Source organism: Myxocyprinus asiaticus, chromosome 24 (assembly GCF_019703515.2).
Source record: "Myxocyprinus asiaticus isolate MX2 ecotype Aquarium Trade chromosome 24, UBuf_Myxa_2, whole genome shotgun sequence".
Taxonomy (NCBI): Eukaryota; Metazoa; Chordata; class Actinopteri; order Cypriniformes; family Catostomidae; genus Myxocyprinus; species Myxocyprinus asiaticus.
Genome location: NC_059367.1, coordinates 14609153 through 14628477, shown reverse-complemented (window position 1 = coordinate 14628477; position 19325 = coordinate 14609153). Strand labels below are relative to the sequence as shown.

The following is a 19325-nucleotide window of genomic DNA, read 5'->3' as shown; positions in this document are numbered from 1 at the left end:
GTACATTTTTAGTTTTTAGAGAAGATTTCTAGTGGAATACACTGAAAGCCTTTCTAAAAGTGGGTGAATTGTTTGTTGTCAGACGTTTACAGTTGTTGTGTCTGAGGGTTTATGTTCCCTCTAGACCAGTTAAGCAAACGGCTATTTTATAGAATGCTCTAAAACCATGTCACACAAGATAACAGTGATGAATGGAGAAGTAAAATTATTTTCTTATGGTATTACTTTCCCAGATTTTTACTGTAGAGCACTGAAGCGAGAATACCCTCTTGACAGAAGGGTAGTGGCGTCACTGCAGAATCACTTGTGAATCTTTTTTTATTTTTATTTTATCTGTGGAGATGTTTTTGATTAATTAAAAATACTTTAAGGGGAAAAATCATGAGGAATTAAATTTTCTTTGATCTTTTAAGATAAAAGTACTTGCTAAAACATGCTATAGCTTTCAGAACTGAAAAGTCATTTAAACTGAACTGCAAGAACAGCTTTGTACTTTTACAAAATTCTGACATCAGATAGATGTGTAAGGTAATACAGTTATAACTAGTATGAACAATGAAGACCAGGAGTCAAAACTGAAGTTTCAATCAGTTGAGAGAGAGTTTACTGAAGACAAAGTTCTCCACATTTCCATAGGCAAAAGACAGAAACAGAAAATGAGTTGAGGATGTAACCTCTCACTAACTTACAATACAAAAAAGCTTACAATTATAGGCAAATGCAAATGAGTTGACGTCATCTTGACAGGCTTACAGGCTTCTGAGTTAACCAAACAGATATTTACGGAACTATCCAAATATGGTGAACTGTTGATCTACACAGTTGATATTTAGAAACATAACACTGATTAGCTGGAACCATGAAGTCTCAGTTGGTCAGCAGATAATTGTAAAAGGGTCAAATGTAATCGTAAAACCAACAGGACAATTCTGGTGCCAGAGGGTGACTGAACAACATCGAATCACCTGGCTCCAATCACTCCAAAACATCCTGTAATCGATTTAGAGAAAGACTATAGGAGAGATAAAAAGATAAAAAAGAAAAAGAAAAGAGAAATGCATCCTAAGAGAAATGACAGACTGTATCTTCTTAATGCTGAATGTCATCGAGACCCAGGCTGAATGTTTTCCTTTTCTTCTAGAACAAAACATTGATAACTTACTGCTCATACATACACACTTTTAGGGCCTGAATGTTTCTAGGTGAAAGTGTACAGAAGGTTTATTCTTTACCCAAAACTTTTAATTATAACAATTGTTAGTGAAAGTAACAATAACTTATCAATAGACCAAAGAGACAGGTGTAAACCCACCCCTTCAGATAAATACATTTCAACAAATAAACGCATGATTGGCCACATTTACAAGTCACGGTGAAGTTATAAAGAGGAAGCAGTACAATTTAAGGGTTCAAGGTTCAAGGTAAAATGAGTGGGAGAAAAACCCTTTGAAGGAATTGGGGCATAGGGATGAGCTTTTTGGAATGGAACACACCCAGAGAGCGACTGAGTGTGTTATTACCAGTGTCAGTTATAATGGTGAACAGTAATGCTGCAGCTGTAAGTTTAACTCTATTCCTCAGCTGTAATGTGGAAGTAATCTGTTCCGATCGAGTGATGCTGTCAAATGTGCTATCTAAATTATCCTACAAGCATTTCACTCACATTCAAGTATTTTGTTGTCAGAGAGACAACATGGAAAATGCCAGTTTCATTCTTGAATATTTCATGGAGAACTCTTACTTTGACACAACACAGAAAGCGTTCTCTTGAAAGTTTGTGTCTTCTCCCAACTCGAAAACCTGTGTATCAGGTAGGTGCCCTGAGCATGTTTGAATACTCCATCTGTCGCGACTCTCATCTGTGATCTGCATTAATGCTGAAGCTGTTAGTTTACCTCTATTTCTCAGCTATAGTGTAGTAGTAATCCAAGTGATCATAGAGTGAGAGTCCGAAAGACTCACACACTGATTGACAACGACGTCAGCTCAGCTCACTCTTAGCACACACAAGACAATGTTTTGTTGCCAACTGCACACTCAAATCTGTAATATCACAGGGATGAATAAAAATTCACACATCTAGCTTCCTGCTCTTATACATCTGCGCTACTCTTACATGTTAGTTTGGAATGGCAAGCGGAGTGATACAAACAGCTTAGTGTTGATGGTCTGAGCTATTAGCTCTCTTGGAACACTATTCGTCCAGTCAGATTTGAGGACCGGAACTAACTGTTGTATATATATATATATATATATATATATATATATATATATATATATATATATATATATATATATAAACTATTTTAGAATTATTATTTTTTGACATGTATATGGATTTTCAGAGAGTCTGTTATTAGGATGGGCTAGTTAAAAACTATATTAGACTCAACAGCAAACCTACAGTATCAAGGTTCTTGGATGATCCACTATTTGTTTCCCTGTTTGTCTCCATGTTTCCCCTCCTAATGTGTTTTTTTTTTCTTTTTGACAGGTGCCACATGGCAGCCGTGGTCTCATTGCTGATTCATTTTTGCTTTATCAATGCGGTTGCTCGTTTCTCTCTCTTTTCATTCTCCCTTTGTTTGCTGTCTTGTGCCAGATTGTCTGGTGTATTTCACCTGACTATTCCAGCCAATTTCCCAGTCGTCCTTGTTACCAATGTTTGTTTGGTTTTTGTCTTTTATGGGTTTTTGACTCTTGCCTGTTTCTTCGATCTCATCTTCTCAGTCAGTTTTGATTAGATTGCCTGTCCTGATTGCTCTCCCAGTTCTCTGGATTTACACCCACACTGGATTACTCTTTTGTCTACTATGCTTGTGGACTGTTCTGGCTTCACACTCATTGCTGTCCTGGGAGTTAATGTCTTGTTTTGTTTTTTCACTCTATTTGCATTTTTTCAATAAAGACTATGGAAGTTTACTTACCTCTGCACTTGAGTCTTCTTCCAAACCTGACATTACAGTCTGGCCAGAATGGACACAGGGAGATTGGCAGTGTGGCTGGAGGCCCGAGGAATAACTTGCATGAACTCACCAACCAATTCCATCATTTTCTGATCGATCGGGATGCAGTTCTGTCTGCCGCCACTGCTGCCACCACCACCACTACGACCCCTTCTCCTCCATCAGCTCCAGAACCCAAGTCAATCCTCTGCTCTGTTATACTGGTGAACCCACAACCTGTGATCTTTTTTCACCCAATGCTCCGTTGTGTTCTATCTCCAGCCCATTACATTTGCCTGCTGCTTGCATGCTGTTGAATGCCTGTGGATGGGCCACCACTGTCGGAAGCCAAAGCCCAGTCCTGTGCTTCATCTAAGGACTTCTCGGAGAAGATGATAAAGGTGTTTGACCGATCGGTCTACAGGAGGGAGGCAGCACGTTACTTGGCTGCGTTATGTCAAGGGGAGTAGTCTCTATTGGAGTAATCCATCAAGTTCTGCCCTCTAGAATGTGGCAGCTCAGGTGAAATGTTTTTTGCATGAGCTTGTGGAGGTGGTTAAAGCTGAAGTGTATTCTCAAGATATCCCCACTTGTGCTATTGACCTCCTTCCGGGCATCTCTCCACCTAGAGAGTGCTTGTATGCCCTGTCTGCACCTGAATGCAAGATGATGGACAAGTACCTAAAGGAATCTCTGGCAGCTAGCCTCATTCACCCTTTATCTTCATCAGCCGGTGTGGGATTCTTTATCGTGAAGAACAAGGATGGCTCCTTGTGCTCCTGCATTGACTACTGGAGGCTGAGTGACATAACTATTAAGAACCGGTAACCTCTGCCACTTATGTCTTTAGCCTTTGAGGTCTTGTGGGAGGCAAGGTTCTTCACGAAATTGGATCTCTGCAACGCCTACAATTTGGTCCGGATTAGGAAGGGGGATGAGTGGAAGATGGGCTTCAACATTCCCACTGGGCACTTCGAATACTTGCCCCGGCCATCTTCCAGGCACTTGGCAATGAGGTGCTGAGAGACATATTTAATCAATTTTTTTTTGTGTACATGAATGGCATACTTATCTTTTTTCCTCTCTAAAAGTGCATATCCAGCACATTCGACGAGTGCTGCAGAGGTTGCTGGAGAATCAGTTGTTTGTCAAGGTGGAGAAATTCCACCTCCATTTGGTTCAGTTTCTGGGGTATATCATCTTAGCGAAGGGGATTCGCATGAACCCTTCAAAGGTGAGTGTTGTCTCAGACTGGCTGGTTCCTGACTCTTGCAAAGCCTTGCAACAATTCTTAGGCTTTGCCAATTTTTTCAGAAGATTAATCAAAAACAGTCAGGGCCACTTACTGTGCTCACATCACAAAGACATGCTTTCAGTGGTCCCCTGTGGCCCAGTCCGCATTCAATTCCCTCATGTCTTGTTTCTCTTCTCTTCATTTAGGTGAGACCGGACCCTGAAAGACAGTTCATCATGGAAGTGGATGCATCTGATGCTGGTGTCAGGGCAGTCCTCTCCCAGCGATCCCCTGATAATGAGAAGTTACATCCTTGTTCCTTTTTCTCTTACCGTCTATCCCCAGTTTAGCGGAACTACTACATCGGGAACATGGAGCTGTTGGCAGTTAAGTTGGCCCTGTAAGAATTGTTTAGTTTGTAGTTGGAAGTCGGAAGTTTATTGTCTGCATTGTATTGATTATTAATTGATATTACTGCATTAATAAACTTTGTTATACTTTAAAGAGAAGTGTTTTGGTATTGTTTTGTATGCACCTGTGTCAAGGGCTGGCAGGGGATGTCAGTGCTCTGATTCAGGCCTTCATTGTTTTCCTTTTGAATGTCGATGCTCTCCGGACGTTGACTTTCCTAAGAGAACAATCCTATAGTGAGACTGCTATACCGTCTGTTATTAGTGCCTGATTCAAGGGTGGTGCCCCGGCAATATTAATTCTTATTAATATTCTATTGATTTTGATAATTGAGTTATCTTTGATGATTGTTGATATAAAGGATTTAAAAGCTAATGTTGATTCTAATCAATGTTCTATTTATTTTAATAATTATTAATTATCTTTGATAATTATTAATTATTGCTAATAACCAAACCGGCTCCTGAACGAATTGCCCAACACAAGGTTGCCACTTATCTTAACTAGACTCTGGCACCTAGGTATGTTTGTGGACAGAGGGTGTGGCTCTCCACCAAGGAACTGCCTCTTAAGGTGCCAGCTTATAAATTGGCACAGTGGTTCCACAATGGCACATCGGGCCATACCATATTGTCAAGGTCCTCAGCCCGGCAGCAATGGTGGCTTCCAGTATCCTTGCGAAGGGCTCATCCTGTGTTTCATGTCTCCTGTGTTAAACCTGATGTCACAGTCCCCTTAACTCTCCTGTCCTCCACCCCCCCACCCCCATCTTATCAAGCGTTCCTCTGTCTATGAACCTAAGGGGAAAGAAATTATAAAATATGCATGATATGACCCCTTTTAATCAGGCTACAGACAGGATTTTGATGTCTGATAAGCAAGCATTGACTGTTCCTAAAACAATACCAATCATTTTGACAAGTTATCAGAGACATTCTGTTGGGAGAACTTGTAGCTCTGTGAGGGCCATATTTCATATTTGTGTTAATAACCATTCCGATCTGATCTGAAACCACAGTCTCATTTGCACTGTTTTAGCTGTGGCAAAAATCATGGAAGGGGAGGACAAAATGTTTGCCATCCCTAATAAAACAACAGAATCTCCAAGAGTGAACAATCTCTGATTATTTTCTCAGTTGAAAGGGTCCCCTCTTGTTTGTGTGTTTATTGTGTGTGTTTTAAGACTATCGGATGCAATCTTATTTCAACACTACAAAGACACTAGAGATTATGGTATATATAACTGTCTAAAACAAACAGACAAGTTCTTTTTATTGAAAGGCAAAATCAAGATAAGCAACTCTGCTCAATTACTTCTAAATCCTATTTCTAAACATATAGTTTAGTTTAGAAATAAACCACCAATTAAAAAAAAAAATTCTCTTAAAAACAATGTGGGAGTGTAATCAAAAGGTTACAGAAAATGCATAACAGCACATATAGATGTGCCACACATTTAAGTGTTGCATTAAAAATTGTTGATTTAAGTTGATGAATGTTTTTACTCAAAGCAAGCATATCAAAGCAATTCAGTCAAACAACATATCTGAGGTTGACAGAGAGTTGCCTGGTGTCCACCATTGCTAAGTTGGATATAGGAATGTAGTGTTTCAGGGATTTTGAAGAGTTATGTTCTTGTGTGTCCCCAAGACAGAAAAATTGATTGCAAGCTATAATGAAATCTGCTCCATTCCAGCATCAATAATCCAACAACAGCTGCTAGTACAGGCCCAAAATATGATATATTTTCCTTGTTTCCCTCCCAGATCTGTTAATTCTGACAATGACATAACTAGAGCTATTTTGACTTAAAGACAGAACATTGTCATTTATTATCAGCCAATAGGTAGTATGCTGTAGGGAAATTAACATATCATCAGCTAATGTTGATTCTAATCAATGTTCTATTGTCTTAACCCTGTCTTATCAAGGGTTCCTCTGTCTATGAACCTCAGGGGAAATAAATTATAAAAAATGCATGATATGACCCCTTTTAATCAGGTTAAAGACAGGAGTTTGATTTCTGATAAGCAAGCATTGACTGTTCCTAAAACAATACTAATCATTTTGATAAGTTTTCAGAGACATTCTGTCGTGAGAACTTGTAGCTCTGTGAGTTCTGGCGTAGCTTTCAAGTGGTCAACTTAATATGTTTATAACACACTCTAAACAACAAGTAAACACTGCTTAAGGCAATATTTCATATTTGTGTTAATAACCATTCCGATCTGATCTGAAACCACAGTCTCATTTGCACTGTTTTAGCTGTGGCAAAAATCATGGAAGGGGAGGACAAAATGTTTGCCATTCCTAATAAACCAACAGAATCTCCAAAAGTGAATAATCTCTGTTTATTTTCACAGTTGAAAGGGTCCACTCTTGTTTGTGTGTTTATTGTGTGTGTGTTTAAGACTCTCAGATGCAATCTTATTTCAGCACTTCAAAGACACTGAAGAAATTATGGTATATATAACTGTCTAAAACAAACAGACAAGTTCTTTTTATTGAAAGGCAAAATCAAGATAAGCAACTCTGCTCAATTACTTCTAAATCCTATTTCTAAACAGAAAGTTTAGCTTAGAAATAAACCACCAAATTAATGTTTTTTTTTTTTCTCTCTTAAAAACAATGTGGGAGTGTAATCAAAAGGTTACAAAAAATGCATAACAGCACATATACAGCACAACAATAGCTGCTAGTACAGGCCCAAAATATGACATATTTTCCTTGTTTCCCTCCCAAATCTGTTAATTCTGACAATGACATAACTAGAGCTATTTTGACTTAAAGACAGAACATTTTCATGTATTGTCAGCCAATAGGTAGTATGCTGTAGGGAAATTAACATATCAGATACTATTGACTTAATAAGTAAACATAATGGGAGGCACTGTGCATAAGGTGCAAAAGGGCTTCACTAGAAGATATACAATAGCAGCCTACCTGACATGCATAGTTGTCCTCTATGGGTGCTGCATAATGATATACTAAAGAGCTAGGTGAGTAGAGGTATCAGGTCATAGCTGTTACTATACTGTGTATTTAACACTGCTGGAATGCTGTATTGATCAATCAGTATCTGGAACATTTCAATAAATTCTAAATTCATCAAAAGGATATAGAAGGAAAACAATGCTTGCTTGAATGTTTTTATTCTTTCAAAGCATCAGTGCAATATTTCCATTGTTATCAAACAATGTGTCTTCATAATTTCAAATAATTCATAATTGGTACTTCTATAAGTGCCAACATTAAATATCATGGAAATGACAGCATGGTCAGCAAATTGTGTACATAAATATATTTTAAATGTAAAGGATAAAATTATATATTTCGATTTACATTTGAAATAATGAATTTAAAATAGAAATATATTTGAGTAATGTTGGCTTTAATGAGAAAATGCTTCATATTCAGATATTCTCTCTTGTAATCAGGACAGAATATTTACATTTCATTTTATTAAATAATTGACTGCAACATTTAATTTTTTTTTTAACGTAACATAAGCAACACTTTTAAACAAAACTATATTTTAAAGAGCATTTTAACACAAACAAATAATGATAAAAAGCAAAAACATTTTACTATTGTTATAAAACAAATAAGATGCTGTGAAATGAAAATGACTGTCAATAAAAACAAAAGGACAGTTAACTGCAGTGATTCGAAGGCACTTCCATGGAAAAATATTTACTCTGACGTCTCTGGAGTTTCTTCTTTTATATCCTCAGGACCTGTGACACAGAACTGTGTTACTTAACATTAAATGCTGATTATAGCTTAACTGTTTAAATGAATCTTGAAAATATTCCATCACATTACATTTTGTCCTCTTTCCTAATAATCAACACTTTTACAATACAATTACAGTTGGAAACAAAACATCATACATCTAAATCTGGCAGTAGTTTTACAAGTAAGTGAGCCTCTAAAGATTATGAAATTAGGCTTGCAAAACAGTTTCCAGCAACTGTCATGCACAGAAAATATGAACTTCATCTTTCTCCACTTTAATGGAAATAACATATTCACATAATAAAAGGCAATTTAACCAATTGATTCAAAAGAAAACCAGTCTGGAAAAGAATAATCATAACCTAATAAAATCACCATAATTCTCTAGCCCCACCATTAGCCATTCAGAATGGTAATGGATTCTTTCACCTTTCACTAACAAGTTCTCTGAATATCTAATAGCTGTCAACCTGATGTTGTCACAGGACAGACTGATTATCTCCGATTCTAGCATCACAGTTTGGTGTCGAGCTATTCTGACCGCTAAAATTCTCTGAATATGTTTCTAGGAATTATATGAATATTGTGTGATTCATTTGATTCTTGAGTGCTGTTGTGATTTCATCAGCTCTGAATGAATAGATTGTTAGGTAATTACTTTAATATACAGTCTAATACACAACTGTTCAATTATACAGTGAGTCTATCACAAACATGCATTGAATAATAGAATCTTTCCAAAAAAAAAAAAGGTATCACTTGGAATTTTCTTTTCTTTTTTTCTTCTTCTTTTGTAGATCCATGCTTGTGCATTGCTTTTTTTTTTTTTTTTAAATCAAATATACAGTCGTTGTTTTAAGGATCTGAGAAAACTGACAACAACACACATATAAAAAGAAAATCAGTTTCTTTAATACATTTAGCTTTTAACTGCCATTTAATTAGCCAGGACTTGGACTTCTGAGATACTTTACAACATCACTTTGTGCATAATTTGCTGGTTCTATGTTGCATGTGTATCACAATCCAAATGTAAAAATGGAATTTAAATGTGATTGTCTTGAGGCTGTTTTCTGCCTGCATGGCTCAGAACATACCAGATGGCCATGATTAAACTGACATTATATATTACTCAATATTTCTTCTAAGGTCTCAGTCAAAGAAACATGCAAAGCTTTCCTAACAGTAACCGGGAGCAGGCTTGACTATCATATTACAAATGTCTCTTTTCTAGTGTCAGAAAACAAATAGAGCTATTCAAAAAACAGAATTAGAGTTACTTATAGAAATTTCTTCTGAAAGTGTTCTGATTCCATATAGATTTTTTTACAGCACATACATCATGACTATAAAGTATATTATAAATGACAGTCAAAATTATGTGGATTAAGTGAAGAAATTCAACTTCGTTTAATGCTCAGAACAAAATGTATTCAACATCAGAAGTATTTCATTGCTTGAACAGGGTTAAAATAGCTCAAATGCTTGTACTTACATGCAGTTTCTATGATTGTGTGCAAAGGGGACTCATAGCTAGTCTTGTTAGCAGTCGTGCACATCTTTTATAATCTGTGGAATAGGGAAAAAAAGTACATTCAGACTGTCTAAACAGGCAGTCACACTTTGGCTTATGTTGTAACATGACGCAAACATTACCATTTCAAACACATTGATGACATTCAAGGTTTTAAGTGGAGCTCTCATTCCACCATGGCATGACGTATAGAGTGTGAACAAGCTGAGGGTGAGATGGATCCCTGTAAATAGCTTTATCTCTCTGCACCAGTAATGTACTTGATGGGCTAAAATGACTGTGTGGGTTCAAGCACCACATAGTTCTATCCTTAATGGTGTTTGCGAAGTCTGAACATCCCATTGCTGTCCTTTTCCAGCACTGTTGATATCATTCTCTCTCAAGGTACTACCATGATACATTAGTATATCCTATTCAAGAGTGATATGGCCACAAGTCCAAAGCTGAACTTATCAAAAACAAACAAGTACCTTTAACAAGCAAGAATTCGGCTGGAATTGCTTTTGATTCTCTGTTACATGAAAAGGTGGCCTTTTTCAAGTTTACTACAGTTTAGGGAGCATTCAAGTCATAAAACGGTGAAATAAATGCTTTGGACAGAGAGTCTGATTTAGTCATGAATTATTGTGCTTTGGTCATTCCAAGTGTTTCTTGTGCTGCCAATTAATTAAATGTAGCTGGTCAATTTTTTCTCCTTATGCATGAACTTACATTTAGAAAGCCAACAGTACTTTCACAGGTGATTTCTTTGGATAGCATCTCATAATATACATGCTACATTTTGTTCACTGCTATATGCTATAATTGATCACTTAAAAATCTATTTTTGCATCTTGTTCGGTTTAGTTAGTTAAAATGAGCTAATAAACATAATTTTTGGACATTTTGTAAAAACGTAATATCCTTGAGCGTGTATACATGCATGATCATATACCGATTATGCTTAATAAGCTGTCAACATGTGTTGTCATGTAAACACCTTAAATGGTTTTTTTAAATTTTTTTATTGGGGTAAGGTCATAAGTGGCTTCAGCAAAAACGGCACACGTATATTTTTGCCCATTTACCCTGATTTCACACATCACGTAAACACCTTTTCTGGCGTTTTTACCGGCTTATCCAATGTGCGCAAGTTTTGTGCATGTGTCTGTTTACATTTTGACATCAAAAGAATAATCCAATGATTTCAAGTCTCACATAAACATGGTTTTCTTGCATTGTCAGATTTTTTATTTTTTTTTAAATAAAATCGTTTTGCTGTTTATGTAAATGCACTTATTATGTACAATCAATTTATATTTGAAAATGGAAGTTTACTTAATCAGTTTGCGTTGGGACAACATCATTTTTGTTGGCCAAAATCGAATGTACAGAACTCCATATACACACTGACATAGACACGTTGGAAACTGATTTGAGAATAATTTGTTTTATGATCTAATAACATCATCCGTCCATGTAGTTTATTAAATTTTTTCTTATTGTTCAGTATTCTGAAAAAATTAAATCAACTATTAATAGCCAATGTTTGGTAAAAAAAAAAAAAAAATTGTAAGAATGCATAAAAAATGTGTAATGGTATTTTCAATATATATAATGTAGTACTATTTTTTAATACTGTAGAGTGACTTCATTCCTGCTCAGTCCATTTTATTTTCACTGCATAAGCATATCTAAATGAATCTAAATTTGCATAAGAAGATTATAACAAATCTGTTCAAGTTAGTTGTTTTTTCTTTGAAAAAGCTTTGTTATTGAATTGAAAAGTTTTCCTTAATTTAATTAAGTTCATTGAATGTTTTTATTGTTTGAGTAGATCATTGTTTAGAAAAGAGGTATCCAGTAACAGAAGCTTATGTAGAAAAACGGCAGAGTCTGTTTCAGCAAATAATTTCACAACCGTTCTTTCTTTTTGAAGAACCACCCATGAGGGCCGTGGAGCAAGTCTAAGAATCCAAATGAATGCAAACAGCTCAGGCCGCAACAGTGCAAGTGTTTCTACTTACAAAAAAAAAATGTAAACAGCCAATGTCTTGGAGAAAACAAAAGCATAAATTATGACCCAGAATATAAATCTGGTCACCAGTCTCTTGTTATGAAAAAACAAAAACAAAACTGACGTTCCAAAATGAAATGTGATTAATTTTGACATGTTTTGCAAGCTCTATATTCAGGAAATGTAAAGTAACACTATAAATTGGCCATTAGATTGGTATTATTTTATGGAAAAGTCCAATCCTCTCCTGAATACTAAAGTCCATTAGGACTAAGGGTGGAGGAGCATTCCTGATGAGTGAAATGCACTGTCCAAACTGTTTTTTACTACAGAGAAATGGAAACATAGGCAGCCTATTTAAAAGTCCCTTACAAACCTTACACATATACAGTACAACAAACATAATCAATTAAGATCACAACAAGTAAGTGTGTTTTTGTCAATTCCAAATTGAATCTGAAGGAGAACCGTAAAACATTTCACATCACAACTAAAGGTTAGAGGTGTCACTGAGGTTAAGTCAAGGATATACGTACATGTTGGTTGGGAGCAATCCCTTGTGTTGTAATAAATCCTATGGAAATGTGTTCTGCATTCAGATGGAAACTTGACTGGTCCTGCTTGGGGAAAAAAAGTTTCCAGTCATGAATGGGGATTTTATAAGATTAGTAAAACTGAAACCACACTGTTGTCCTTTATCAATTCATTTTTCATTTCAAAATGACTGTTCAAGCATTATGCCTAATCTCACAGACTCACAGTACAAAAAAAAAAAAAAAAAAGATTATGAAGTTACTTAAAGGTTCTGTGTATGTACAAAAATGAAGTCACCTTTTTACTTGTGCAGACACCCAGAAGAATTAATGATTCCAACAAAGCTCTTACAAAGATTCTTTGTCCAAGCTTCTGGATAACAGATTTTCACACCAAATATTGTAGTCTGCCCTGGTCTTAGACCAAGATTCAGCATTTAATAATAAGCTTACATGTGCTGTTCCTACCAACATGTGGCTGGAGAGAGAACTCTGTTTCACAACCCAGATGCTTTAAAGCACTTTACCAAGGTTAACCTACTGCTGGCTTAATCTATGTGACTGCCTTTATGTTTTACAGGAGAACAACTGCATTAATGAGACAACTGTACTGTAATTAGCATGAAGTAAGCCAGTGGTTCTCAACTGGTGGGTCTGTTTTGATAGGGTTGTGGCAGCTGGGAAAAAACAATGCAACTGCACATAATAAAAAATAATATGCAGTCATGCATAGCTAGTATAACAAAATAAATATGATTATCAACTTTTAAGAGGGAGAGGAAAATGCTTCCTATTTCTTTTGTTATTGATGTCAACAGATGTGTGTCCGATGTAACACTACAGTATTTTGGCACAAATTTATCATTCACTTGGTAGGTGCCAATATGGACATCCTCAAAAACCATGAACATAACTATGTAAGGTATAAGAAAGTATGACATAGACTATATTAAATATAGGTTCACATGCAACAAGGATAAACATTGTTTGTGCTGTCCATAATGTGTTTAGTGTGATGAATTATTTGCTCCAGAGAGCGTGAAACATAAAAATTTAAAAGACATTTAGAAATGGCAATATTAATGAATTACTGTTAATGAATAATTAATGTCAATGTTTGACTTTAAGGACGACAAACAATATTGGTACTGTGTTGGGTTACTACTTGATGTCCAATGTAAAATCTGGGTCCTGAAATAAAACCAGTTGAGAACCACTGCTATAAGCATTAAAAATGGATTCACTTAAGAAGAAGAATATACACACTACCGGTCAAAAGTTTTGAAACACTTACTCATTCTTTATTATATATATATATATATAAATTTATTCACATTTTAGAATAATAGTAAAGTCATCAAATCTATGGAATAACATAAATGGAACTATGGGAATTATGTTGTGACTAAACAAAATCCAAAATAAATCAAAACTGTGTTATATTTTAGCATCTTCAGAGTAGTCACCCTTTGCCTAGAATTTGCAGACATGTACTCTTGACATTTTCTCAACCAACTTCTTGAGGTATCACCCTGGGATGCTTTTTAAACCGTATTGAAGGAGTTCCCATCAATACTGGGCACTTATTGGCTGCTTTTCTTTATTATTTGGTCCAAGTCATCAATTTCAATTAAATTTGAGTTTTATAATGAAATAAATTAATATGGTGGCACAATTATATTTTTGTCTACAAAGCTAATTTCAAACATTTAAGCATACACCTTTAGATCAAAAGATTTTTAAGATCATGAGAAACATTTCAGGCAAGTGTTTCAAAACTTTTGACCGGTAGTGTATAGTGTAATTTTTTACCTGTAAAATGTTCTATAAATTTGCCTTTCATGCTGTCTCTTGGGACAATCTCTGCAAGAGATAAACAAGAAGACAGTATTAAAGTTGGCTAAACAATGCAAAGCTCGATATATTATGTTAGATTGTTTATCACACCACAAAACAGAAAATGAAAAGACTTCTACTGTATATCTGATCTAAATGACAATCTATACAAAGTTAATTGTGGAACAGAACATAAATAAGACACATCACAAAGAGGTAAAATTTGTACAACTTCATTGTCATTGTGTCCATTGTGTTTTGGTAAGAATACAATTATTTAATACAAGCATTTGAGCAGGATTAACCATAATGAAGTACTAGTATAAAATCCTGTGTATTTAGTCTGAGAATGATTACGTCATCAATCTGCATCCAGTACGAGTCTGCTTACCGTACTTACTGTTTCTATAAAGGGATATCCTACAGACTTCTATTGTTATTAAATTAAAAAATCATAATGAGTACTGAGGAACCCTAACCAGAATCCTAACCCTAAAAAACAACTTTGGCACTAAAGACATTATTTAGTGTTTTCTATGAACAATATTTTTAAGGACATCACCAAATGGATTTGATTGGAAGGTGAGTTTGCAAAACTGAAAAAGTAACTTCAGTTCGCGACTGCCCAAAATTCATGATGAATTTACAGTAATTCAGATTTCAAATCTCATGCCTGCATAGTGTGCAAACATGCAAAAACCTCTCTGAAAATGTCAACTTTCAAGATTATGATATAACTGATTACAATCACATATGCCATATGTTTGACTGTGTGATGAATACATGCTTGACGCAAGAAAGACGGGCAAACCCATTCACAGCATACTAAACGCAATCCCAGACTGATAATCCAGGCTTGGGGTCCTTGCTAATTATGTACAATCTGTGGCCTGCCCGACCCTGGAACACTGTCCCCACATGCAGACCATATCTGTTCCAGCCTATTGGAGTAAGGAGATTACTGCATGCAAAGTTGTAATGCCTATCAATGTCAGGTCCACAAATCCATGCTGCAGCTAATTTTAACCTGTCTTAGAAAAAGGGATGACCGACATGTTATGAATGAATTTGAGTTTCCCCTTCATTGAAAATACAGTGGCTTTCTACATGTATAGTATCTACAAGGACATTTATGCTGTAGGTCATTCTTTTTCATTATTAATATGAAATTGTGCAGACTCGCTATTAAACACCTATCAAAATAATCTGTGGGTTTATAAGCATGTTGTTGCACCTGAGTCTTACATAAGATGACTAAACGTCTATATTAATGTGCTGTTCTGTTCAGATGGATACAGTGTGTAGACTGTTTGGATTAAACAAAGGTCCGTGATATCAGCATTACCTAGGTTTTCAAATTGAACATGTTTTCATTGTATAAGTCGTCAAGTAATTTTTATTTGTATAGTGCTTTTCACAACACACATCTTTTCAAAGCAGCTTTACAAAAAATTGTGTATTAACAGAAAATTAAACTGTAATATAATAATTTTGTAGATTGATTAAATATGATTGTAAATTATGTATAAAAATAAATAATTAAATAATAATTGTATTTAGAACCCCAGTGAGCAAGCTGAAGACAATATGTGGCAAGGAACACAAAACTCCAGATGTTGGTTAATGAAGAAAAATAACCTTGGGAGAAACCAGGCTCACTGTGAGGGCCAGTTCCCCTCTGGCTAAACAACATGAATATAATGCCAATATTAGTTATTTAAGTGTAGTGTAAGTCATGGTTTAAAATAAGTAAACTATGTAAGTGTTAAGGGCCAGTGTTTAAACAAAGATTTTGTATGAACTGTAAAATTATTGACTAATGTCTTTGAAGTCCATCCTGGATTAAATGCAGAAGTTCACATAGATGCATTGTCCTTTGTTAGTTGGCTGATAAAGGCTTTTGTTGGCAATTAATTGATAGTCTATTCCAGTCTTATTCCAACACTTGAAAGAGAGTAAATAATCTCCAATCAGAGGCCACCCAAATCAGTAATAGTAGATGTTTGTAGGTGTAATTTATTACTGATTTGTGTGTAATAATGTAAATGTCAAACATTTATAATTTTGGGTTATGTCTAGGATTAGAATTAAGAATTAACTTACAAGCTAGGTAGGTAGGTAACAGAACATGTCATGCCATGGATCATTCAGTAGTTGCTGTAAATATACTGTATGTAATTATCTACTAAATAAACCAGTGATACTGTACAGTATATAGCAATTTTCCATATTAGCTACTTTAGGTGCTACCCTCAAGTCTCCAGCCTTTAAAGCACAACTGGTATCACTCTTTTGGCAATTATTCACCAGGCATAACCTCTATTACATAATCATTTAAGGCAACTAATCTTCATTGGGTTCGATGAACTTCAACCATATCAAATATTAGAAAACTTTTTTAATTTGTAATTTTTTTTTTTTTTTTTTTTATGATGACTGTACTGAATGCTGAGATCATCTCTGTTACAGTTGTCCATTGTTCTGCTGTATGATTGTGAGTTTTTTTGGCAAGTGTGATTTTTTTTTTTTTTTTAACTATAGTGGGAGACTTAAGTTATTATAAGGTTATTTCCCGGACTTTCGGCTTCATCGTACCACGTTGGTGGAATGACCTTCCCAACTCCATCAGTGAAGCTGACTAACTTTCTGTCTTCAAAAAATGGCTAAAAACCTTTTCCATGAGCACTTAACAAGTCACTAAAAAAAAAGAAAAGAAAAAAAAAATCTGTTTTGAATACTACTATTCTGATGCTAGTGAAACTTTGTAATATGGCACTTTTTCGTACCACTGTCTCCTTAAGATGATTTGCTCATGTGTTCCTCTTTAGTAAGTCGCTTTGGATAAAAGCGTCTGCCAAATGAATAAATGTAAATGTAAATGTTAATTATTTTTGTACCCATTCACAACTGACTGCCCTGAAAGGACATGTGGCAGTTTTGTTCCTTAATGGTATCCTCGTGCAACAGACACCACTTCATTTAGAGAATAGAACTTTCTTGATTAGCATTACAGAAATGTAGATAAGGCTCTTCCCAATCTTGGGGGTCACTCCCCAATAGTGATGCAAGTATAATGCTGTCTCAGAAAACAAGAAACTAATTTTCAAAGAGGAACGATCATCTGGCTATATACACAGATGATTTTAACATTACGTGATCTCTCTTACAAGACCCTAAGCACTCATTTTACATGATCCTCTGCAGTATCTGAGCAAACCCAGAGTTGTCTTAATCCTATTTCATGTCTTTCCAATACTTTTTCAGAACGTTTCATAATGAACCAAAAGAATGTCATGTTATTTGTTGCTGTTGATGTAATTCAGACTTGAATACCTACAAGTATGAACAACTGTCTCCTGTCCATGCATAACTGTAAATGATTATAGGTTTAAAAGTGCTCTAACAGCAGTTAATATGCAGAAAAACTCCCAAGAACAGGAAGGAGTTAATGCCAAGGATTACATTTGTATCATCACCTGATCTCAAATCAGCTTACCTATTGGTCTGAGTTTGTCCGCCTTGGACAAATGTGCAGTCTTTGCACGTGAAGAAAACTTCACATCTTGAGATACAGAGTAGAGGCCACTGGTGATGCGCCTGGATGCAGGCTTGTCCCGCTGGTTGTCCCTGATCACTTGCAGGATTAGATTAAGCAGAGTTTGTCTTTCTCTCTGCTTTACCTCCTTGCTGTCCATGCACTGGCTGGAGGTGATGAGCAAAATGATCATACTCAATAATATGTGCCATCTCTTCTCAGCCCGCATGGCTTTCCACCCTGATAAAACAAACAAAACAAGAAAAAAAAATAGCTGTTAAAACTTTGTACTAAAAATTGAAGTTGAAAAAGTGGTAACCTTTAAAAATGGGTAAGCTGCTATTGTTACCTTAAGGACCTATTTCTACCTGATCTAACCCTTAAAATAATATTTGTTGGTGTAACCCAATGTATTCAGGTCGATTAAGTGATGTTAAATAATATTGAGGACTTGAATTAAACCAGTTAATGTAGATGATACCCACATGAAGCACATTTTTGGGTTAACATATTTTCAGTGTAATGGAACAGCACTTAAATGAAGAGGACATGCAATTACCTAAATCAATATAAATATAATATATATATTTTAAATATTTTACTATAACCATATACGTATAGCCTATACCCAATGTACTTGAGCAAATAGATCACTTACGTAATTATGTACTGGTAGGTGCTTCTACCTTGAATGATGTGGACTCAAAGTTGTCAGAGAAAAATATATCTTCCAACAGTTCCCGATGTCACGCGTGAAAAAGAGCCCGTTGTCTCGCCTCTTTCTTGAGAACATGCGTCTTGTTTTTATACGTCAAGTGCCAAGCTACTTGAATGTAATACAATCGATTTCGGGTGGGTGGCAAGCAATGTAGACATCTTTCCCTAAGATTATTTTTTCTTAACTCGTGGTCAGTTCCTTTGACAGTCGCCCCTCCTTTCGTTTCAAAGTCATTACAAAAAAGTTCAAATAACTTAAAAGTGTAGCCTACCTCAAAATTCTTCTGTCCGCTTTTTTAAAAGAATCAAAGATTGCAGAGAGTTGGATGCGTAAATGTTCCTGGAGATATCCATTGCACAATATGTCCCTTAAAGGAAATTATGGGCAACTTCAAATACCCATATACACAAGCGCGATTTAAATGCACTTGCATAAATGCAGCTATAAAAAGAACGTCTGGATGTTTTTGTTCATGGATGGCTGCGTCTTGTGACTGCCCTAAGCGCACTATCCTGGTAAGCCCTGCTTGTTTCCACCTCCCAACTCAAGTTTGTACTTGGATCTGTGCTGGTCCTACACGCTTGACGCATAGATTCCAGGGTTCTTATTTTATCTTATAACAAATAAGTAGCCTACAGATCAATCGTTTGTCTGGGAATGATTATTAATATTGTAAAAAATGAATTTTCTGAGTTCAGTACTAGTTAATGGGGGGATGATGTTGATTACCACAAAAATTAATTTCGTCTCGTCCCTCCTTTTCTTTAAAAAAAGAAAAAGAAGAAGAAGAAGAAGAAGAAGAAGAAGAAGAAGAAAGAGCTAAAGGCATACCTAAAGAAAATTTG

General features: G+C 35.6%; 1 protein-coding gene across 3 annotated transcripts; it reads right to left on the bottom strand.

Annotated features, from left to right (window-relative positions):
• Positions 1–7742: 7742 nt before the first annotated feature.
• Positions 7743–19122, bottom strand: LOC127414889 (ALK and LTK ligand 1-like). 3 transcript variants are annotated; one of them, XM_051653259.1, is made up of 6 exons: positions 18752–19122; positions 17724–18002; positions 14204–14254; positions 12395–12478; positions 9824–9897; positions 7743–8327 (listed from the first exon to the last, which is right to left on the bottom strand). In XM_051653259.1, the coding sequence occupies exons 2-5, from the start codon at positions 17989–17991 to the stop codon at positions 9833–9835; spliced, it is 468 nt and encodes a 155-aa protein (XP_051509219.1). In that variant the 5' UTR covers positions 17992–18002; positions 18752–19122; the 3' UTR covers positions 7743–8327; positions 9824–9832. The 3 variants fall into 3 exon arrangements, with proteins under 3 accessions (XP_051509219.1, XP_051509218.1, XP_051509220.1); XM_051653258.1 differs by having other exon boundaries at positions 18421–19121; XM_051653260.1 differs by having other exon boundaries at positions 12395–12475; positions 18421–19120.
• Between the last annotated feature and the right edge of the window lie 203 nt (positions 19123–19325).

Coding starts and splice junctions, on each gene's coding strand:
- LOC127414889 (XM_051653259.1), bottom strand. CDS start 17,991: ATGCGGGCTGAGAAGAGATGGCACATATTATTGAGTATGATCATTTTG. Junction 12,479..14,203: donor ATTTATAGAACATTTTACAG/GTAAAAAATTAC, acceptor TTTTTCCCCAAG/CAGGACCAGTCAAGTTTCCA. Junction 9,898..12,394: donor GGATTGCTCCCAACCAACAT/GTACGTATATCC, acceptor CCTATTCCACAG/ATTATAAAAGATGTGCACGA.